Consider the following 22,009-nt stretch of genomic DNA (forward strand, 5'->3'; position numbering starts at 1 on the left):
ATGAATGAACCCAAAAAGTCAGAAGTAGGTTTTGTATAGATATGTAGCTTGAGTTGAGAGATTCTCAAATGGGGGGGGGGCATAATCATATATATTTTTTTTTAGGGCTTTATAGTAATAATATAATAAAATTTCAAGGTTTCAATATTACAAGTGAAGTGGTCAAGTCTATGGGAAATCTGCTTAAAACTTTCAAATTTTGATTTGTTATTATAATAATATTATGAATTATTATCAAAGTAAGTAATACGAAATAAAAAATTTATAATTGTTTTTATCATAAACAAATAAAACAAGAAGTTACGAGCATTGCTCTCATAAGAAAATAATGATAATGGAGGGGTCCACTTAAAATTAGAAAATATATATATATATATATATATTTCAATTGCGAGGTGAGGTGCAGTTGGGAGGAAGAGGAGGAGTAGGAGTAGGAGGAGGAGGGGGGGTTTGTTGGGAACTACTTGGAACTTTCTACTGGCAACTCTTCTTGACTGGCTACGATACACCGCTAACCTGCGCCGAGAGGTTTGACCCTCGCCGATCCAGAAGGCGTAGTGGGCGGACGATGAATATGAATATGAAAATGATGAACACTTAAACGCATTTGTCAACTGCTTTTTATTTTAGTATTAAAATGTATTTGTAATTTAGGAAGGTGAGGGTGAGGGTGAGGGTGAGGGTGAGCTGTTCAATCCTTGGAATTCTCCTCTCGTCTCCTCTCCATTTATATGGTTTTCACACACACACACACACAATTAAATTTAATATTAATCTAGACAACCCTCCCTATATATCTATATCTAAGTTTGCCATAAAATTATTTACCTAGATTTTCATGAGGTTAATAGTAAATTTATTAAAAACTTAATAATTAAAATTGAAACATCTAAAATAAATTTGAATACAGTACGCTCTTTATTGTACCTCCTCCAAGATCAAAAAAAAAAATATATATATATATATAATCAAAATAATAATAAGAGAGGGATGCTTTTACAAGTCTTTTTTCAAAAAGAACGAGTTCTTTCGGAAATGACACTTTTTTTCCAGAAAGAAGGCCTTCCTTTCTAAAAAGAAGGATTTGAAATTCACAATTGTCCTCCAAATTCTTTGCCATGTGTTCCCGCGGTGATTTTCGATATTCGAACCCTATAAAAGCCAACCTATAGGAGGAGAAATTGAGAGTACATCGTATTACATACATTGAATATTTTAAGTTTCTTTTGAAATCCTAATCCACATTTCTTTCGGTAATATTTTATTCTTTCTACAGTTGACTTAAGTATTGGAGGGTCTTTGCGGGTGAAAATTCCACGTGAACCTTCTGACCCTTGATTGGTTGTTTACAGTTCTCTTCTAAATGACCTTACCCATATCAGAGGGGATTCTAACCCTCTTTGGAATCGCCTGATCACCCTTCAAAAAGAAATTTAGATTCTTTCCGAAGACCGCTCATTTTCTTTCGGAGAGATGTTTTAGAATCTCTCTGAAAGCCGTCAGCCAAGTTGTAGTACTGAAGCGTCATTCATTCGAAGTTTGCTCTTCGAAAGACCTCCAGTTTCTTTTGAAAAGAGTCTCGTCGATAACACTTTTTCTTGAAAGATTAGGCCAACGATACAAATCACATCCTCACTAAGACCTTTATTTTTTTTTTTTGAAAAGAAATTTTTGTCCATGATTCAATCCTTTGGAAAATAAATTCCTTTCAGAAAAGTACTTATTTTAGAAAGACCATTTTTTTTCAAATAATCACAACTCATAGATATCCCACCATGGTTGAATCTTGCTTTGCAACCCTTCTTCCTTCACTTAAATTTTAATTGTTATATTTTTTATTATAACACTTTTTAATGATTCTATTAAGTAAAATAACTCATATTATATTATCATGTAACAAGAAAACAAAGAAAAAAATAAACTTTTAAAGTAAAGACATGGACGTCATTTTGAATGTTACAATATGGTAGAATGATGTAACGACCAAGAAATAAATAAATAAATCAATCAATCAACAAAGGCGGTTAGGAAGGAGGGGCATTTTGGGTAAATTGAAGTGTGTACGGGTCCACGTCTAGTATCCAAACATTCCGTGTAGGAATGTCTAAGAAAAGGATAGTTTTGGTATTTCAAGCCAACGTTAAAAAACAAAAAAAAAAAAAGAGTAACAGAAGAGAAGAGAAGGATTACTTCTAGAACATGGAGAATGGATAGCAACTAATAAAATCGATTTTTCAAATAAGCAGCAGCAGCAGCGCATTTAATTGGCCTGCTACAGTGCCGTAGCTACTATTCCTTTCTTTCTCCCCAAACAAACAAGTGGGTTGTATCTGTATCTGTATTATTATTATTATTATTAAACTACTAGTAAAGAAAGGAGTATTCAGGGAAACTTCTTCTCAGCTCACAGCCGCGCGCGGCGTGCGTGCCACCAGCCCCATCGCCTTGCTATTAAATCCCCGTCCAAATCCAACTCACCCTCTGCAAATCCCACACGCTTCTCATACAGACAGATTTTGCATTCCTAAGATGCACCGGACTTCAGATCTTCCTGATCAATCTCCGGCCGCCTCTGACCTCGCCCAACAGTTTGCCTGCAAGATTGATCTCAACGGCTGCCATGACCAGAGCGCCGACCAATCACCGCCCTCAGATCTAGAGATTGGTGTCGACGACCACGATTTTACCTTCGCCTGTTTAGGCGATCCTGAATCACCGGTTTCCGCAGACGAAGCATTCCACAACGGTCAGATCAGGCCGATTTTTCCGGTTTTTGACCAGAACCTCGCGTTCGCCCCGGACGAGGTGGAGTTGCCTATTCGGCCGCCGGTGAAGAAGGTCTTCGTCGAGGCGGATTCCACCTCGGCGGGGACGTACTGCGAGTGGTCTGGAAAGGAGGTTGAAGCGCCGTCGCCGGTGGTCTGTAAGAAGAGCAACTCCACCGGATTTTCGAAGCTCTGGAGGTTCCGGGACCTGCTCAGTCGGAGCAGCAGCGACGGCAGGGACGCGTTCGTGTTTCTCAACGGTTCCCCGGCGGCGAGTTCGAGTAGAGACGACAAAACAGAAAAGAGCGAGGGCGCGTCGGCGAAGAAGGCCGCCGCCGCCGGTGTGAAAGCGAAAGCGAAAGCGAAAGCGAAGAAGAGCGGGAAGGGACAAACGCCGTGTAATTCGGCTCACGAATTGCATTACGTGAGAAATAAAGCTTCAAGGGAAGCAGAACGCCGACGTTCGTACTTGCCGTACCGGCCGGAGCTCGTTGGATTCTTCACCAACACACATGGCGGATTAAGCAAGAACATACATCCATATTAGGCGGCACAACCCCCGTTCCTCAAAACTTTCTCAACAAATTTCATTCGTTTGTTTTCTTCTTTACTTGTACGTAAAGGATATTTTCTGTGTTTAGATTTGTAGGTTAAAGATTGTTTGGTGATGAATCATGGCGAAGCTCTGTAATTGTAAATTACTTTACGTCAGTTCTGAGTAACATTTTTCAACCCCCCCCAACCACAAGGTTGTGGCTATGGCTATGGCTATGATTAGAATAGACCTCTCAAATTCCTAAATTTGACACTGTTATGGACGAGTTGGACTTTTATATTGAATATATGAACTGTTCCAAAAAGTAAAAATATATATATCTATCTGCAGTTGGGTGGACAAATTATCTCTCAGACGATAACTAACAGCCAGAGAATAGGAGTGTTTAGATTCGATCATGTGCTATTATCAATGTGTCATTTATATCTGATAATGTATATTTATTGTATGTTATTAGGCAGACTTTAATGTGTACAACATGACACTCCTAAAAAGGAGGTGAATTGGGAGATATTTTTAAAATAATAAACAAGAAATAATTTTATGTAAAATAATCTATAACTGCGACCAACTAGCTCTCTCAACTTAGCTCTCCAACACAATTCGGTAAGAAAAATAGTAAATATAAATTACAAAAAAAAAAAAGAAAATATCTCGCTAATGTTTTGCTAGAACAAGGTTAAAATAAAATATATAATAAATGATCAAGTTTTGATAGAACTTCAAGAGACAAAACGACGGGAATTCAATGTTACAATAAAATCAGAAACTTTGTGAACTCAAATCTCTTTCTTCCTCTGTTCTTGAATGCATTTGAATATCAAATTGGCTTGTATTTATAGCCTTAATTGTCTCCTTCAAATTTCTAGCCATTGGCAAACAAGAATAGCAAAGAGTTTGTCTATAGAAATATAGCTGTTAATAATTTCTTAACCTAAAATTATTAATATTTTTGGTAGATAGTCGATAATTTATTTTAAAATTTGAAAAACCAGTTAAAGAGTTTTTCTAGATTTGAAAAACAGCCAACCTTTTAATCTTGAGATATTAATCTATAAAATATGCATTAAAACTGGCTAGACTTGATTTTGGAAGCAATTGGTAGTTCTGAAGAACCAGTCGATAGATATAGGAAAGAAGTCGACAATTCTAAAAAACCAGTCGATAAGCTTAGAGAATAGGTCGACGATCTTTTCACTAGATTCAATGTTTAAACCTGCTTTCTTTGCCTTTTAAAAACTTTTGACAATATTTTATAATCTACAAGGTTTCACTTATTTAAAAAACAAGTTCAAAACTTATTCAAAATCAAAACCTTCAAATCCAAAACACTTATTTTAAGATTATTTTTAAGCAACGGTTATTAAAGTTTTGCATTGAGATACTCATCATCAAAATATTATTAAAATCAAACCAACAATCTCACCAATTTTTATGATAACAAAACTTTAATGATGCTTAACATAGCTCTCTATTTTTGTCATTAATCAAAAATATAATCTATAACTCTCTCTTTTTAAAGGGTTGAGCCACACGCATGTGCCACGTGTCCCACTTTGGCATGTGTTGTAACATCCCGTATTGAGTGATAGGAATATTCGAAACAACTTATCTTAATGGGCCTACGTGAATTTCTCAGGGGGTCACCCATACTTGGATTACCCCAGATCAAGCACGCTTAACTTGGGAGTTCTTTGCCAATATTTAGCCCAAAAGGTATTCAGCTAGTGTTATTTCCTTTCTTACACTATCCTCGATATATACTAACTCTTCTGGGCTCTTGGGGTATTATATTCTCCCTCCTTGAGCACATGACGTTCTCGTCATGCGACCTTACAATCGGTCCTAAACCTTCTCCCCTTTGGAGGCTGTCATCCTAAAGGCCTGCCAGAAGCCGCTCATTGTACAGGCCCTTGAGCCCTGGCGCCACTCCACGCCTTCATCGGACCGCCTTCTCCAAGGGTCGGCTCTGATACCACTTGTAACATCCCGTATCGAGCGATAGGAAGATCCAGAATAACTTACCTTGATGGGCCTATGCGAACTTCCCAGGGGTCACCCATCCTTGGATTACCCCAGATCAAGCACGCTTAACTTGGAAGTTCTTTGCTAACATTCAGCTCAAAAGGTATCCAACTGGTGTTATTTTCTTTCTTACACTATCCTCGATATATACTAACTCTTCTAGGCTCTTGGGGTATTACATGTGTGGCCCAGTCTTTGATGCCTATAAATACCCCTTGGATTTGTGCCTTCTAACAACCAAATATCTAGACTTAATGCAAAATCCAACAACTCAGATCCATTATCCCAAACCTTTCTGAAAACCCCGAAGACACACACAACCCATCTGCATAGAATCTTCTACATCATGACAATATCTAACTTTGGCATCAAAGGGCTCACGCGGGAAAGTTTCCCGTGTGCCTTCCAACTGTTTCTTTGCCGCAGAACATTTGAAGACCCATCCAGAGACAATAAAGTACTAGCTTCTCCTGAAGATCCCCATAGCTCTCCCGAAGTCGAACCCAGTTGAAGGCCTCCTCGGGACTACCTACTCTCGAAGATCCTTTAGGCCACCAGCCATCCAAAGGTCACATTCTTTGGGGAACTTCCCAAGTTACCCTTCCAGATCCCTCGAATAATGGATCGAGTCATTTCTCAGCCAGACACTTGCCAATGCCACTCACCAGCACAGACCTTGTTCCACCTATTTTTTCACTAGGCTTTTCCAAGTTGTTTCTTAGGAAAAACAAATTTAATTGTTGTATCCCTAGAATAACAATTTGGCACCATTTGTGGGAAGCAAACTAAATGTAATATTCCGAAATTTGAAAATAAATAATAATTATTAATTATTATATTTGTGGGTTAAAAAGAAATATTAAATTATTTGGATATTTGGAGATTTAAGAAAAATGTTTAATTATGTTATTTTGAGGAAATAATTATTTATTGGGGAGTATTTGGGAAAAGATTAAAATAAAGTAATTTGGGAGAATTTTTGGAATGTTTGGGGTACAAGTGTAATAGGTGGAAATGGAAATTAGGGTGTATGTGGAGGTTTTCGGAAGTTAGGGGTTTAAAGTGTGATTTGTAGAGATGGGCTGGGATTTCCTTAAATTTATTTATGTATGCATATATGTATGAAGATGTGGGCTGGTCGAGTGGTTGGGTGCGTTTGTGCGGCTGTTGGAGGTCGCGGGTTCAACCTGCGGGAGGCACGCTCGGCTGGAGGAAAAAGAAATATTTTTGGGACAGCAAGGTGCTGCCAAAACGACGTTGTTTTGGGGCGCCAGTGCCAGCCCACTGTGCAGCCACGTGGCGCGCACTGGTGCGCCCCTGCAGCTGCTCTCCCACGCCCTCTGCTACACGAAAATTATGGCCAATTTGGCCATGTATTTTACCCGATTTTTTCTATGGGATTAGATGGCTATTTAATGCTTCAATTGAAGCTTAATTTGGAGGAAAACAGTCAGCGAGCAGGGAGCTTTCGGAAGAAGAAGATGGCGCATTGAGGCTGGAAATAGTGAGAAAATTGGGAGAAACTCAGCATTAAATCAAGTTTTATTACGGTTTAATTAGTTGGGTAAGTAAAGAATTATGTATTAATAATTTTGTACGCTTAGAATTTAATTATGAGTTTAATTTTATTAATTTTGGGTGATTATACTATGATACGTGGATTAATTTGGTGTGTAAGTATATATATATACACTAGTGTACTGTGTGCAAGGAGTGGGCTCATTGTGTGCGTGAGAGTGTATATTATTTTGACTGTAAGTGTCTGTATTGCTATGAGTGTGCCAATTTATATTTATGTATCTATATATATATATATATATATATACATATAAACACAGTGTGAGAATCACTGTGTGTGAGTGCTAAGGAATTAGAATAAAAAAAATAGGAAAAAGAGAAGAAATGGCCCTAGCCGTGTATATATTAGTGGAGATGGTGGAGATGTGCATATGTTATTAATAAAAGATATATATATATATTTCCCTATGTGCATAATCTAAACAGAAAGTGATGTTTGCATATTAATGAGCATTAAGTAGTTATTATTATATATTAATTATATGAATTGAAATATTATTGACATGATTTAATTTAAAATAAATGAGAGACTCATTGGCATTTTATTTCGGTGTGTCTACATGGGCAAAAAGTATTAGAAGCGGTATATGTTTAAGAATTTTATACGGCTAGATTATTTATTTTACACGGTAGATTTATTTAATTAAACTTATGATTTCATTAATTATCAGGAAACGCTTTACTTTGCAGCGGAAGTACTCAAAAGGCAAGGAATGGACATGTAAAGGCAAGCTCCCAACCCTCTCCTCCTGTTCTTTGATTCCCGTGAGAGACTCCGTGGTTTCTCGTACTTTATGCCCTCCCTTATTCTAATTTGGCGCCTAGCATTATTTATTGAGATATTATTCAAATATTTTAATTTAAATTAAATCAAGGACTTCTAGAGTTTTATTTGTTGTGTGCCCACGGGGGTTCGTACCACCCCTAGTCCTTTCAGAATGATGCTGAACCACTTGGGACTAGGTTCTTAGTGGTGTGGGTTTATGTATGGATTTCTTGGGTTTATTTATAGATCGGCTGGAGCTATCGAGTAGTGGGGCAGGGGTCGGCTGTTTGGTGACGTCGGGGTAAACTATTGTACGACCCTGAAGTAGACCGTCGGGTGGACACTCCTAGTCACTGGTCGTTGATCGGTGCCGGGCACTGCTGACTGCCAGTATGTGATTCATTGCATGATTTGACATGTTGTATTATCGTTCATGGTTTGATATGCACATGGGTACGGGTTGCATGTGGGGATATTCATTTATTGAGTATGCTTGGACACGGACATTCTAGTTTGGTTAGGTTGCATCCAGCACGGGCATATGCATCGCGTGTGGTTTACTATGTGGGCGGAGCATGGCCTGATGCCTGGATGTATGGGCGCTAGTGTATCACGTTGATGCTCACTACGCCATTGCATTTCTATGTGCATTGCATGGTTACTGGTAGTTATTAGTTCTCGGATGGGAGGATCGTTCCGATGGAGCCTATGGCTCGGGTGTTGGGAGTACCAACACGGACACACGGGTGGCGGGAACACTGACCCGGGATAGCGCGCACAGGTTGTTGGAGATATTTGTTGCCTTTTAGAGTAGCGGCAGGTTGGTATAGGACTTGGGTGCCGTGTGTCTTATGTGGGCCCCAAGGACCGGTATGTGTTTTTATTATGTTATACTATTGTGTTGTAGCGTCTCATAGCTTGTGTGTACTTGGGGGTTGGTGTTCTGGGGAAGTTTACTAGTTCTATGCAGCCTTCAGCCTTTCTTTTCTTATGCTTGCTGAGTCTCTCGACTCACTTTGTTTTTCCATCATTATAGGTAGTGACAGTGTGAGTCAAGGGCAAGGGAGTCAGCTTCTAGCGATAGAGTCGGTATGGTGTATAGGTATTCCCGTTAGTCCCTGTCAACTCTGATGTCTGAGTAGGATTTACTCTATTATTTTGTACTGTGCCAGATCTTTCCTTAAGTCTCGTGTATGTCGGCACAGGAGTCTGTGTCCATTTATTTATCATGTGACCGCTGTGCTAGCAGGGTACCCGTAGTGCATGCATGTGTTTAGCTTCGCTTCCGCTGTTCTTATTTTTGTGTATGCGTGCCAGGGTGGCCTTTGCCTTGTGTTTCATTCTTTTTCCTTCCGTAAGCGCTCCCGTTCGGGTAGTACGAGTGGTTGGGATATCCGAGCGGGGGTGCTTACACTAAAAGTCTCCAAGATGGTGAGAAAAAGAAGGTCTTCTTGATCAAGAGCATCCCAACCTGAGGCAGTGTATACTAGTTTCCCCGGATAACAGGACGTTGCTACTGAGAAGCGACCTTCAATCACTTCCCCAGGATCGTGGGTTATAGGCCTTGGAGCAACTTCTTTACCACAAGGATAATAAAGCCGAGAGGCCACCTAGTAGTATTCGTCTAAGCAAGATTGGTCCATTAATTATTCATCGTTAACACGTGCTTACCCTATGCGCCTAGCCTATACACACCCCGGGTGGACCTCCGAACAACAAGGACGCCCATCCGAATAGGTTCATGAGTCTGACCAACCTAGTGATGTTGGGGATGTGTCAGGTCCAAGTTGACACGCCAGGAACCTCCTTACACTACAAGAATTTGAGGGTTTTACCCACACACCTAAGTGTGGGTAAAAATTACCTTATGTGTCAACTATAATTTTTCCTTACACATAATGCAAATGTCAAGATGTGTGGGTAAAAGGTGGTAGAAAATAACTTTTACCCACACATATATTTATGTGTGGGCAAAACTTAAGATATTACCCACACATATATGTGTAGGTAAATATTTTTGTATTTGTAGGTATTTTTATGTCGGGAAGTTGTAATTGTGACGTGGTTGATGACGTGGCTAATGACGTGGCTGTTGATGTGGCTTTAATTGGATAATGATGTGGCATGACACATGTATTTGTTTATGTGTAGGTAAAGTTAAGATTATGTGTGGGTAATAATATAAAAAATAATTTTCATATGTGTGGGTAAAAAACATTATGTATAGGTAAAACAAATATTATGTGTGGATAATAATTTAAAAAAATTTAGAATATGTGTGGGTAAAAAAAATTATAATGTGGGTAATAAATATATTATGTGTGGGCAAGAATATAAAAAATAATTTCTATATGAGAGGATAATTTTTATATGTGTGGCTAAAAAACATATTATGTGTGGACAAAACTAAAATTGTATATTTAAAATGTCAATTGTTGAAACATCTATTACAATATAGTTCAAATATATACGCACCAAAAAAGTCATAAAGTCACAAAATAAGCATAAAATTATGAAGTCACCTAAAAAGTTAACATATATGAAAAAAAAAAGAGTATAAAACAAATTATTAAATCTCGTCGCCAAACTCCTGTTCAGTAGAATGGAGGGAGTGGCTAGAGCTGGATGGGTCAAGACGGGAATGGCCGAGGCGGGATCGTCCTGAACTATGATCCGATGGTACATGTGGAGTGAATGGAGGAGGCATAATATTCTTTTCAATTAAAACTTGTCGCAGCATGTTTACATCTCCTTGGAGCTCTCGAAAAAGAGACTTGTATTGGTTCAAATCTTCTACCAATTCATTGTAGGTTGGACGACTAGACTCCTCACTAGTGCATGTTGTCCCGGAAGTACTAGGAGATCGCCCCCAACCAAACAATCGAACAGATTGTCGTCCAAGAACCTTTTCTAAAATATCCTTATCAGTCATTTTATCTGGAGGATTATCTCGACTTAGCTGCATCATTTGTTCCTGTAAACAAATGCAACATATTCTTAATTAACTATTTTTAAATTAAAAATATAGTCTCAATTATGCCAATGTAAAGCAGTTAAATTTATAGGATATATACTCAATTATGCTAATGTTTTTAATTAGTAATTAAAAACATCTTCATGTGTCAGCTGAAGGGATGATGAAGGTATCAAATGTAAGATATATGTCAATCTCCAATCTACTCTAGATGATTCCAAGAGTGTAGTTCTCACTTAGCTAAATTTGTAACATTCTATGTATTCTAACTCTTTTAACTTAGGAAAAAAATAATATACTTACATATTTAGCCTCTAACTCTGGAGATGACCAACCGTGTTCGGAATGCCAATGTCGAAGATGCCAAGTCTCAATATGTCCTGTCGGGGCATCTAAGTTAGCTCCACGAATAACGTGATGACGCGCTGTACTCCTTGAACCATTTCTAGATTCCCACTTTCGTTTTGCACGAGAGTCAGCATTCTTTTGTGCTCGTTCCTTTTAAAATTAACAATTCACTAATAAATATATATTTTCATTAATAAGAAAGAGAAATCCTAAAAAACAATTATAAGCATTACCATAAAAATAGGATTTGTCCAAAGATCACAAAGGTAATCCCAATCCTCTTGGCTCACTTCCTCATGGCGCTTACTCTTGGCTTGAATTAGATCTTCCTCTCCTCTAATTTCTTTGAAGTAAGCATGTAGTTTATATTTGTGGCCTCTCCAAGCTCGTTGCATTTGTTTATCGATGACCTTTTGGACATTCCTATCCTCAATGTTGATATCAAAAACAGTCTAAAAAAGAAAAGAAGTCATATAATATTAGGAATAAGAAAACATATAAATATACAAAGTAAAAGTAACAAAATGATGATTTACTTACAAGAAGTTTGTGACGAAGCGGTGCCCTAACTGTCGAAGGTACACATCTCCACTCCTTATATTGAAAGCTACAATTTTTACGTACAATGTACCCAATTTCATTATTAAACATTTCTGCGTTGTCACAAATAGCTTGCATAAGAGTAAAATTGAACTCCACAGTTAATTTTCCCTTAACATGTTTCTTCAGCTTCCGAGCACGTTGTCCATAAGTACTCCCACGTCCACTTGAACCTTCAGGTGCATCCACATCCACTTCTACAGTTGTTGATCGAGATGAGGTGTGCACATCCACATCTGTAGCTAAAAATGTTAGACATAGAAACTGATTGAATTCTGATTTTGTTATACTTTAATCTAATCATGACTCAAATCTTAATTTCTTAGAAACAGAAATTGACTTTGTTATACTTGGCAATTTATTACATGAAACCTAACATTATAAGCAAATAAACTCATAATAGAATCAACAATAAATCTAAATGCAGCAAACCAGATTGTGATAGTTGGCAAACCAGAGTGTGCGACAACTGATGGAGATGGGACTGTAATAGGCTCCATTGACGGAGATGTAGTGGGGGCAACAATAGGCTCTATATGTTCTCCAACCTGCCCTCCTATATAAAAATAAATATGCATATAAGCACCAAAGATAAATGTTGGCAAAATAATAAAATCAACAATAAATTTAGGTTGGTAGAAACCAGAATGTGATGTAAGGGGGGCAGCAATAGGCTCTGTCTGTCCTCCAATATGTTCTCCTATATAAAAATGAATATGCATATAAGCACCAAAGATAAGTGTTAGAAAAATCATGAAATCAACAATAAATTTAAATGCAACAAACCAGAATCTGATGTAGTGGGGGTAGTAATAGGCTTTGTTTGTCCTCCAACTCGTCCTCTTCGTCCACCCCTACCCCTTCGCCCACCAGGAGCCATGTAAGAACTGTAATAAAAATCATGCATCATCATTATCATCATCATCGTCATCAAGATTTGGGTCATCAGAGTCGTCATCAGTCTCAGAGTCTAAAGTTACTTCATCGGTAATAAAAAATCTACCGTCGTCATCATAATCCTCAATATCTTCCAAGTTATGTTCTCGATCATTAAGAAATGCTTGTTCACTACGTAATTTAACCACCAACTCATGAGGCAAACTTATTGGTTCTTCATTTTGCCGAACCAATAAAGACGTGTCGACTATCTCTTCCGTTGGCTGAAAATACGGTAACTCACTAGATTCTTCCTCTTGAAAGATATCATCGTTCACCCTCTCTTCATCATCATCATGCTCAATTATATCATATATGTTCCTATGATTTACCTTTTGTACAACCATCCAATTCTTTCCCCGACTCCGATCATTTAGATAAAAAACTTGTTGAGCTTGTGTGGCCAAAATAAATGGATCTTCAGCATACCAATTAGATATAATGTCAAGTGATGTCAAATTATTATTAACCACTATTCTTTTTCCTTTCGGATCAGTATTGTACCACTTGCAACGAAACATGAATACCGTACGTTGATAGATGAAATCCAATTCTAAAATTTCAAGTAGAACACCATAATATGTGAAATCACTACTCTCATAATCACCCTCTGTACAAACTCCACTACATTGTGTCTTGAACTTGTCATCACGTTCTTTGCAGCGAAATCTAACGCCATTGACAATGCAACTATGCCAAATTGTGTAACGATCATCCGCATATTGTGACAATGAGTACAAATCATCAGTTGCTTTAGGATCGCCATTGACTCTAAGATTAGCCATCTGTAGACAGCTAATATTAGAGATAATAATTTAAGATGAATTACAAAAAAAAAATATATATATATATATATATATACAGAAGATTTTAACCTTGTTCTTGAACCAAGAAGGAAATTCATGTTTTTGTACGGCTTCGAAATCTTCTTCCCGCACATTTCTCAAACGCAATACTTCTTTATGCTCACTGTAATGAAACAACTGGTCAATACTTATTTTAGAATGAACCATTAATTACATTTTAAAAATATTTTATATGTACCCAACTCACTTTATGTAACCATCAAGTTCATCTCCGCAGTTATTCAAAAGGTACCATTGCACCACATGGTCATAAACCCCTAGCTTACCAAATTTAGAGGCCCCCATCGTACGAATCTTATTGTTGAATAACTCCATCTTATGTTGTGTACTAGGTACATCCCAATTACGTTCTAGACGTGTGAATCTTGTCTCAATATTATGCAAATATCGAGATAAAAATGTCACAGCCTCATCAACAACATATGCTTCAGTAATGGAACCATCAGGGTGTGCAAAGTTACGAACGTATCCCTTGTATGTACCCATGCGACGTTCAATGCCAAACATCCATCTCGGACTGACTGGTCCACCCCACAATGCTTGTTCAGGTAAATGCACACATAAGTGAACCATGATTGTAAAGAATGACAAAGGAAATATCTTTTCAAGTTTACATAGTATGATAACAATCCCTGTCTTCATATTCTCAAGTTCGTTGACATATAGAGTCTTGGCACTTAATTTTTGAAAGAATTGGCAAAACTCAATCAGTGTGGCTCGTATTTTCTTGTCTAAGTATGGGAGAATGGCCACTGGTAGTATTTTTTGGAGCAATACATGACAATCATGTGTTTTCATCCCTCCAAGTGTATGAGAGTCTGTCACACAACGACTGATGTTTGAAGCATACCCATCCGGTAAGCGAACTGACTTGATAAAGTCACAAAACCCCTCACAATCTGATTTACTCAACGTGTAATTTGCATGAGGTTTCTCAAATTTTCCATTCCGCTCCTTTAACCATAATTCTTTACGAATGTTAAGATCTTCCAAGTCTAAACGTGCCTTCACAGTATCCTTCGATTTCATGGGATCATTCAACAAGGTCCCAACGATATTATCACAAACATTTTTTTCAATATGCATGACATCAAGATTATGACGCATCAATAGCTTTGACCAATATGGTAGTTCAAACAATATACTCTTTTTTGACCAATTCAACTCATCAACACCACGTTTACGTTTTCTATCATCATTATTAGGTGCTTTACCAGGGGTGCATATAGGTACCTCTTCTAACTGCAACAAAATATCATCACCGGAAAACTGACGAGGTGGTCCCCTTTTTTCTGGTTTTCCGTCATACTCTGTACTCCTTCGCCACGGGTGTGTTTTACTTAAGAAGCATCTATGTCCTGTATAACATTGTTTTCCCCGAATTCGTCTGGAACGAGTATCCTCAAGGCATATCGGACATGCCAATTTACCCATAGTGCTCCACCCAGACAAGTAAGCATAAGCAGGGAAGTCGCTAATTGTCCACATAACTGTTGCACGAAGAGTGAAACTTGATTGTGAGTATTCATCGTATGCTTGAACTCCGTTACACCATAAAACTTTAAGTTCATCCACAAGCGGTCTTAAAAATACATCAAAGTCCTTACCAGGGGACTTTGGTCCTGGAATCAACAACGTTAAGAGGTAGTTGCTCTTATGCATTGAACGCCAAGGCGGCATGTTATAAGGCATCAAAATGACTGGCCATATACTATGTGTTGTTGACATATTGCTAAATGGATTGAACCCATCTGAAGCTAACCCCAATCGTACATTCCTTGAATCAGCAGCAAAGTCAGGGTACAACTCATCAAAGTGCTTCCAAGCCTTCCCATCAGCAGGATGACGCAACACTCCAGGCTCTTCCGCACGAATTTCTTTATGCCAACGCATGTCTCTAGCTGTGTGTCGTGAGCTATATAACCGCTTCAGACGAGGCGTGATAGGGAAGTATCGCAGCCTCTTATGCGGAATCTTGTTACGAACATAGCGACTATATTTACAGACAGGACATATTGTAGCATTACTATGTTTACCATAAAAGAGAGCACAATCATATAGACAAACATCAATATGCTCATAACCCAAACCGACGTCACAAAGCAATCTTCTAGTGTCATAATAGTTCTCTGGACAATTATTACCCTTTGGGAGCACCTCATGGATTAGCTTCAACAGCATCTCAAAAGAATTATCACTCCACTTGTTCATCACTTTTAAGTTCATCAGCTTCACAACAAATGTTAAAGCAGAGAAATTTTCACATCCATTATATACAGGATTATTTAAAGCTTCATATAGCTTCTCATAACGGGCTTCTTTAATAGCTGGTCGTTCATTTCCAACAAAGTCACTCGTAGGCCCAATATTAAAAAGGTCAACACCAACCGCATCGTGCAATCCTTCTCCCAATTCATCAAATTGCTCATTAAAGAATTCCTCGTTACCCACACCTTCTTCCTCCTCGGATTCTTCCTCCTCAGGTTCTTTCTCACCATGGTACACCCATCGTGTGTATGAGTCATCAATTCCCTTTCTAATCAAATGAGCTCTAATGACATCTATGCTTTGCAACCTCCTATTAGCACAGATTGAGCATGGGCATAGAGTTAACCCTGCAGAATTCAAACTCTCTTTTGCAACAGTTATAAATTCTTCTATCCCTGCCACATACTGAGGAGATACCCTATTCGGGTTCTTTACCCATTCACGATCCATACTCTATATCTTTTCACGTTCTACACAAAAGTAACACATTAAGACATATTAAGTAAATAAATATATGACCGTTAACACAAAGGAATGTTAGTTAAACCTTTATTGCTTTTATGAAACTAGTACACAATAGTTCTAATGTGAAATATTAGCCGGTAACGTGGTAACCTCCTCCTAGATTTTCCAGGAAATACAATAAGCAGCTAGCAAGAAAAAGAATAGCAACGAGAGAATTAATTAATAAGGTGGAAGATAATATATATATATATATATATATATTTATACATGCAGATGCAATCATGCAAATGAAAGAGAAAAGTAACCCAAATCAGTTGTGGGTGGAGGCCAGGTTGCCGGCTTTTTTTATTGGGTCCAAGTCAAATTTGAGTGTACGTTGACAGAATTCACTAAATATTCACAATAATATCTAAACTACACCCATCAATTAAACACATTAAATATTAATTATAAAAACAAACTATTATAATTTCTTACCATATATTTTATTTTCCCAAGCTCAAGTGGAGATTAGAAATCACCGGAAAATATTCACAAGGAGGGCTCACCTGGTGGACAAACTCCAGCCCAAGGGCATGGCCACCTTGGATTGGATACATAACTAATAACTCAACTGATGAAGTGATGCTGAAACTAAATTTTCTTCTTATTATAATATGTATATGTAAATTGGTGCATCATCAAGAGGCTGAGGCTCTCCATTTTTTATTTATCAAATAAGAGAGTGGAACTTTGGAATGGCCATTAATGAATTACTTCATCTCAATCCATTCTCATCTGTCAAATATGTAAACCTAATTCTCTTGTTGAAATGTGAAATCTTCTATAATTGGTACTTGGTTTGTGTTTGGTTGCAGAATAATTAACAGTTGTGATTATTGTCATGAGCATATAATTATGTAGTTGTGATATCGTTTTAATTACTTCTTGTTGAATGAAAACATAAACAGCAATATGAATGTTTATGTAAATTAAAATTTTATTTATATGGTATCATCGCTCAAATATAATAAAAAAATTATTTATTACAAAAGTAGTTGTCAAATCACTTAAAATCTACAAGAAAGATAATGATCAAAAAACACATAAGAGTTCTTGTGTGTATATTTCAATATTTAAGTCAAATACTCAAATATGTTAAAAAAATTGAATACAATATTAAAATTAATATATGCGGCGTACATTTATTGAAGAATTGAATGCAATCCTTATGCACCTATACAACCTATGGATAAATTACATTTAATACTCTTACTTTTTAAAATTATAGTAATTATCCTTATTATTCAAAAGTAACATCAAATTACTCCTTGATGTTATATTTACATTCCAGAGAGGTACGCTTGATGTTTCATAAAACTACACAAAGTTTTTTATAAAACAATGTCAGTTTAATTTCTAGAATGTGGGAGCATCCACTGCAATTTAATGTAGTATCCAAATTTCAATTAGAATTAGCCCAACAACAATGATTTTTGACCCAAATTCCTAGGCCGACACTGCGGGTCAAGTGGATGATACTCAACCCATGTTGGCCCATTTTGACCCAAAAGTTAAGTGTTATTAGTCAAACACCTATCCATAAGATTCATCTCACTTTGGAATTTTGCATTATTCATGAATGAATGAGTGCGGGCAGGGCGCACCATTCATGAACAAACAGCGGCATCTCCAATTTATTTTTATAATTTCTTACCATATAATTAAATATTAATTATAAATAACCTTATCTGGAGTACTGTTTGGAAAGCGGGAAGATGAAAAGGAAAGTGAAAGGAGGGGTTTTGGGGAAACAGTTACAGAGCTTCTCTGTTAAGTCTGTAATACATATACACACATATATACACATATACATATACTCACACAGAATATATATTAGTCACACAGGATACTCACACACAGATATATACATATACATATACTCACACAGATATATACTTACACAGATATATACACACATATATATACATAGACATATACTCACATGTATAACAGGGTGTTTTAAGAGGCGAATCTGGCACGGCGGACGTAGAGGCAAAGCCGGATCGAGCTGGAGGCGGCGGCAGCGGCGGCAACCGGAGGCGGAGGTAGTGGCGAATGGGTCGACGGCGGAAGTACTTAACAGATAGAGAGAGGGAGAGAGAGAGAGGGGTGAGTTAGAGTTAGGGTTAAATTTAGGAATTTACTGATTTGGGGAAAGAGGAGGGGAGAGAGAGAGAGAGATACGTGGGTGTAGTTTCAGCCCATGTTTTTTTTTTAATATTTATTTTTATATAAAAATAAAATAATTTATGTAAATAATATTATTAATTATTTAATTGATAAAAATAAAATAATTTATGATTATGATAACTTATAAAATAATAATTTAAATAATAATCTAAAATATGGTAATAAAATAATTTAAATTATTATATCAAATTAATATTTATTTAAAAAATTAATTACATAATAAATTTAATAATTATAATAAATTTAATAAAAAATAGTTACCTAAAATAATAAAAATCATTAAAAATATAAGGAGGAAGTGGAGTTTGTTGTTTGCCACTTAATCTAATACTCTTTTTCTTTTTGTTGATTAATAAAAAATTTAATCAAAACAATGATATTTTTAATTTTTTAATACTCTTTCAATAATGATATTTGAATTTGAATTAATCAATTTATTGAGTGTGTGAAGGTACAACTATACCCCTTGTGTGGACAGATTGGGAAATTCATTTTTAAATAGTCTTAATTTTGAAGGAAAATCAATCCCAGAAAATTGAATGAAATCATTCACTTTCTTATTCTCTAAATATTTTTAATTTGGTAGAGAGAGAGAGAGAGAATGCTGCTACTACGATTCATTTTAATGTGAAAGTTTTAATGTGAAAGTTTGCTCTTTAAAGTTTTCATTCTAATATTTCTATACTAGTTGCTTTACTTTTACTTAGTACTGTTGTTATTATTATCTTCTAATTGTTAGTCCAATAGCTTTGGTATGCTTAGTTTGTATAGTTTATTATATAATTGTATATGGTATATATATGTGATAAAATTCATTAAAAATAAAATGACCAAATTTATAGATATTAACTAATAGATCTTTAAGACCTCAAATAATTGCTTATACGACATCATTATAACAATTACAAGATGTCGCTAAATTTAAACTAATAGAATAATTTATTATCTAAAAATTATTTTTTTTACAAAAAAATTATCATTAATATAATGGTAATACTTAATTATCATTTGTAACACCACGTGGCTACTTACTCTAAATTGGTGGGTTGATTTACTAATAAAGGCTGCTCAACATGTGAACTAGCTAATTAGGCACAGTGATTCCTATCCTTATTGTTTGACAGTGATCTTGATTGCATTTAATATTTAGTTGTGTTATTATTATTTTTTGAAGTTTTTAACTATCGAGGCTTTTGGTTTAAATCAAAAGTATAGTTTATTGCAAGTAAAAAGAAGTCAATGTTTTGGGACAGGACGCCATCGTGGGTGAATTGGAGGGAAATGGAAATTGCTTTTTCGCTGCTTTGATTTATTTATTAATCAAAAGCATAAATCTGTCCTGAATTAAAGAATAGGCCTAAAACAAAGACATAACTCAAATGTAAAATTAAGAAATCATAAATAATCATAAAAGGTAATTTAAAATGGCTAAAACACAATAACAATAATGGCAAAGCGACTAATTCAATTCGGTTCGTTGAGTTACCCCAAAAGCATATATTATAGGCTGAAAACGGATACCGTATGTGAACTCTATGTCCATAATATCGAACACCGACACTACAATCATATTTTTGAATTCTCGTGTTTGTCCAGATACGCTAATGCAGTACGATCCACATCATATATTGTATTCTTTTTAATATATTCGTAATTTTTAATATATTGTATTATCAACAAATAATTAATGCTTAATTATAATAACTTAATAATTATATTCAAGCATTTATAGAATTACATTAGGAATTGCTTATAATAGTGTTAATTAGATCTTAATAATTATTTTTTGATTAAAATTAATAAAAATAGATTCAATTAGAAAAACCTGTAAATATAACCCTTAAATACCAAAAAATCAGAGAAAATAGAAAGAAGATAACCGGTAGGAGAAATGTTGGAAAGGACGGGAAAAGGTCCAGAGCTTTACAACTTTGTCTCTATTCCTATAAAAACTTATTATGAGGTTAATGATATCATGTATTTGTTAAAGTTTTAGAAATTTTAGAAATGAGCAAAAAAAGGATTTAATTTTAGGGAAAGGTGAATTTTAGTGCAGAGATTTAGTTTTAGGTTTATTATTTGTATTTGTAAATAAAATAAAAAATAAATTATTTTAAGTTATAAACATTAAAACGACGTAGTTTTGTAATTTAAGTATGACATCATAGATACATTGATACTCACACGTATATAACATTTGTAATAATGTGTAGGTATGTTTATAAATAATTACAAACATATATATTTGTAACATTTATTAATATGTGTGGGTTATATAATTCAAAAAACTGCCACATTAACTAATACATGGATACCCACACAAATATAACATTTGTACTTATGTGTGGGTAAATTTATAAACAATTACCCACACATGTGTAACATTTATTAATATGCGTGGGTAATATAATCCAAAATAAATGCCACATTAGATAAAATTTTATCGAAAAATATCCCACCAATCTCTAAAAGTGGAGGGAATTTTTTTCGCCAAAATAAATATGGGTATATCAATTTACCCACACATAATAAATGTGGATAATGTAACGAGTTTGTCTTATTTAATCACCCACACATAATACCTTTATGTGTGGGTAATTTATGTATGGGTAAGTTTATAAATAAGTACCCACACATACGTAACAATTACTAATATGTGTAGGCAATATAATCCAAAAAACTGCCACATCAGCTAATACTTAAATACCCACACATATATAACATTTGTACTTATGTGTGGATAAATTTTTAAACACTTACCCACACATGCGTAACATTTATTAATATGCGTGGGTAATATAATCCAAAATAAATGCCACATCAAATAAAATTTTATCAAAAAATATCCCACCAACTTCTAAAAGTGGAGGGAATTTTTTCCGCCAAAATAAATGTGGGTATATCAATTTACCCACACATAATAAATGTGAATAATGTAATGAGTTTGTCTTATTTAATCACCCACACATAATACCCTTATGTGTAGGTAATTTATGTATGGGTAAGTTTATAAATAAGTACCCACACATACGTAACAATTACTAATATGTGTAGGCAATATAATCCAAAAAACTGCCACATCAACTAATACTTAAATACCCACACATATATAACATTTGTACTTATGTGTGGGTAAATTTTTAAATATTTACCCACACATGCGTAACATTTATTAATATGTGTGAGTAATATAATCCAAAATAAATGCCACATCAAATAAAATTTTATCAAAAAATGTCCCACCAACCTCTAAAAATGGAGGGAATTTTTTCCGCCAAAATAAATGTGGGTATATCAATTTACCCACACATAATAAATGTGGATAATGTAACGAGTTTGTCTTATTTAATCACCCACACATAATACCCTTATGTGTGGGTAATTTATGTGTGGGTAAGTTTATAAATAATTAGCCACACATACGTAACAATTACTAATATGTGTAGGCAATATAATCCAAAAAACTAGCACATCAACTAATACTTAAATACCCACACATATATAACATTTGTATTTATGTGTGGGTAAATTTTTAAACATTTACCCACACATGTGTAACATTTATTAACATGTGTGGGTAATATAATCCAAAATAAATACCGCATCAAATAAAATTTTATCGAAAAATAT

The 22,009-nt window shown here is 35.5% G+C and overlaps 2 protein-coding genes across 2 annotated transcripts; one reads left to right on the top strand and one right to left on the bottom strand.

Annotated features, from left to right (window-relative positions):
- The first annotated feature begins 2,529 nt into the window (after positions 1–2,529).
- On the top strand, positions 2,530–3,312 carry LOC127809280 (uncharacterized). The gene has a single exon (XM_052348045.1). It carries the CDS (start codon positions 2,530–2,532, stop codon positions 3,310–3,312), a length of 783 nt encoding a protein of 260 aa, XP_052204005.1.
- Positions 3,313–12,511: 9,199 nt separating this feature from the next.
- LOC127809281 (uncharacterized) lies at positions 12,512–16,132 on the bottom strand. Its single transcript, XM_052348046.1, has 3 exons — positions 13,602–16,132; positions 13,424–13,517; positions 12,512–13,333 (listed from the first exon to the last, which is right to left on the bottom strand). The coding sequence occupies exons 1-3, from the start codon at positions 16,130–16,132 to the stop codon at positions 12,512–12,514; spliced, it is 3,447 nt and encodes a 1,148-aa protein (XP_052204006.1).
- Between the last annotated feature and the right edge of the window lie 5,877 nt (positions 16,133–22,009).

The sequence above is a fragment of the Diospyros lotus genome, chromosome 9 (assembly GCF_014633365.1).
Source record: "Diospyros lotus cultivar Yz01 chromosome 9, ASM1463336v1, whole genome shotgun sequence".
Taxonomy (NCBI): domain Eukaryota; kingdom Viridiplantae; phylum Streptophyta; class Magnoliopsida; order Ericales; family Ebenaceae; genus Diospyros; species Diospyros lotus.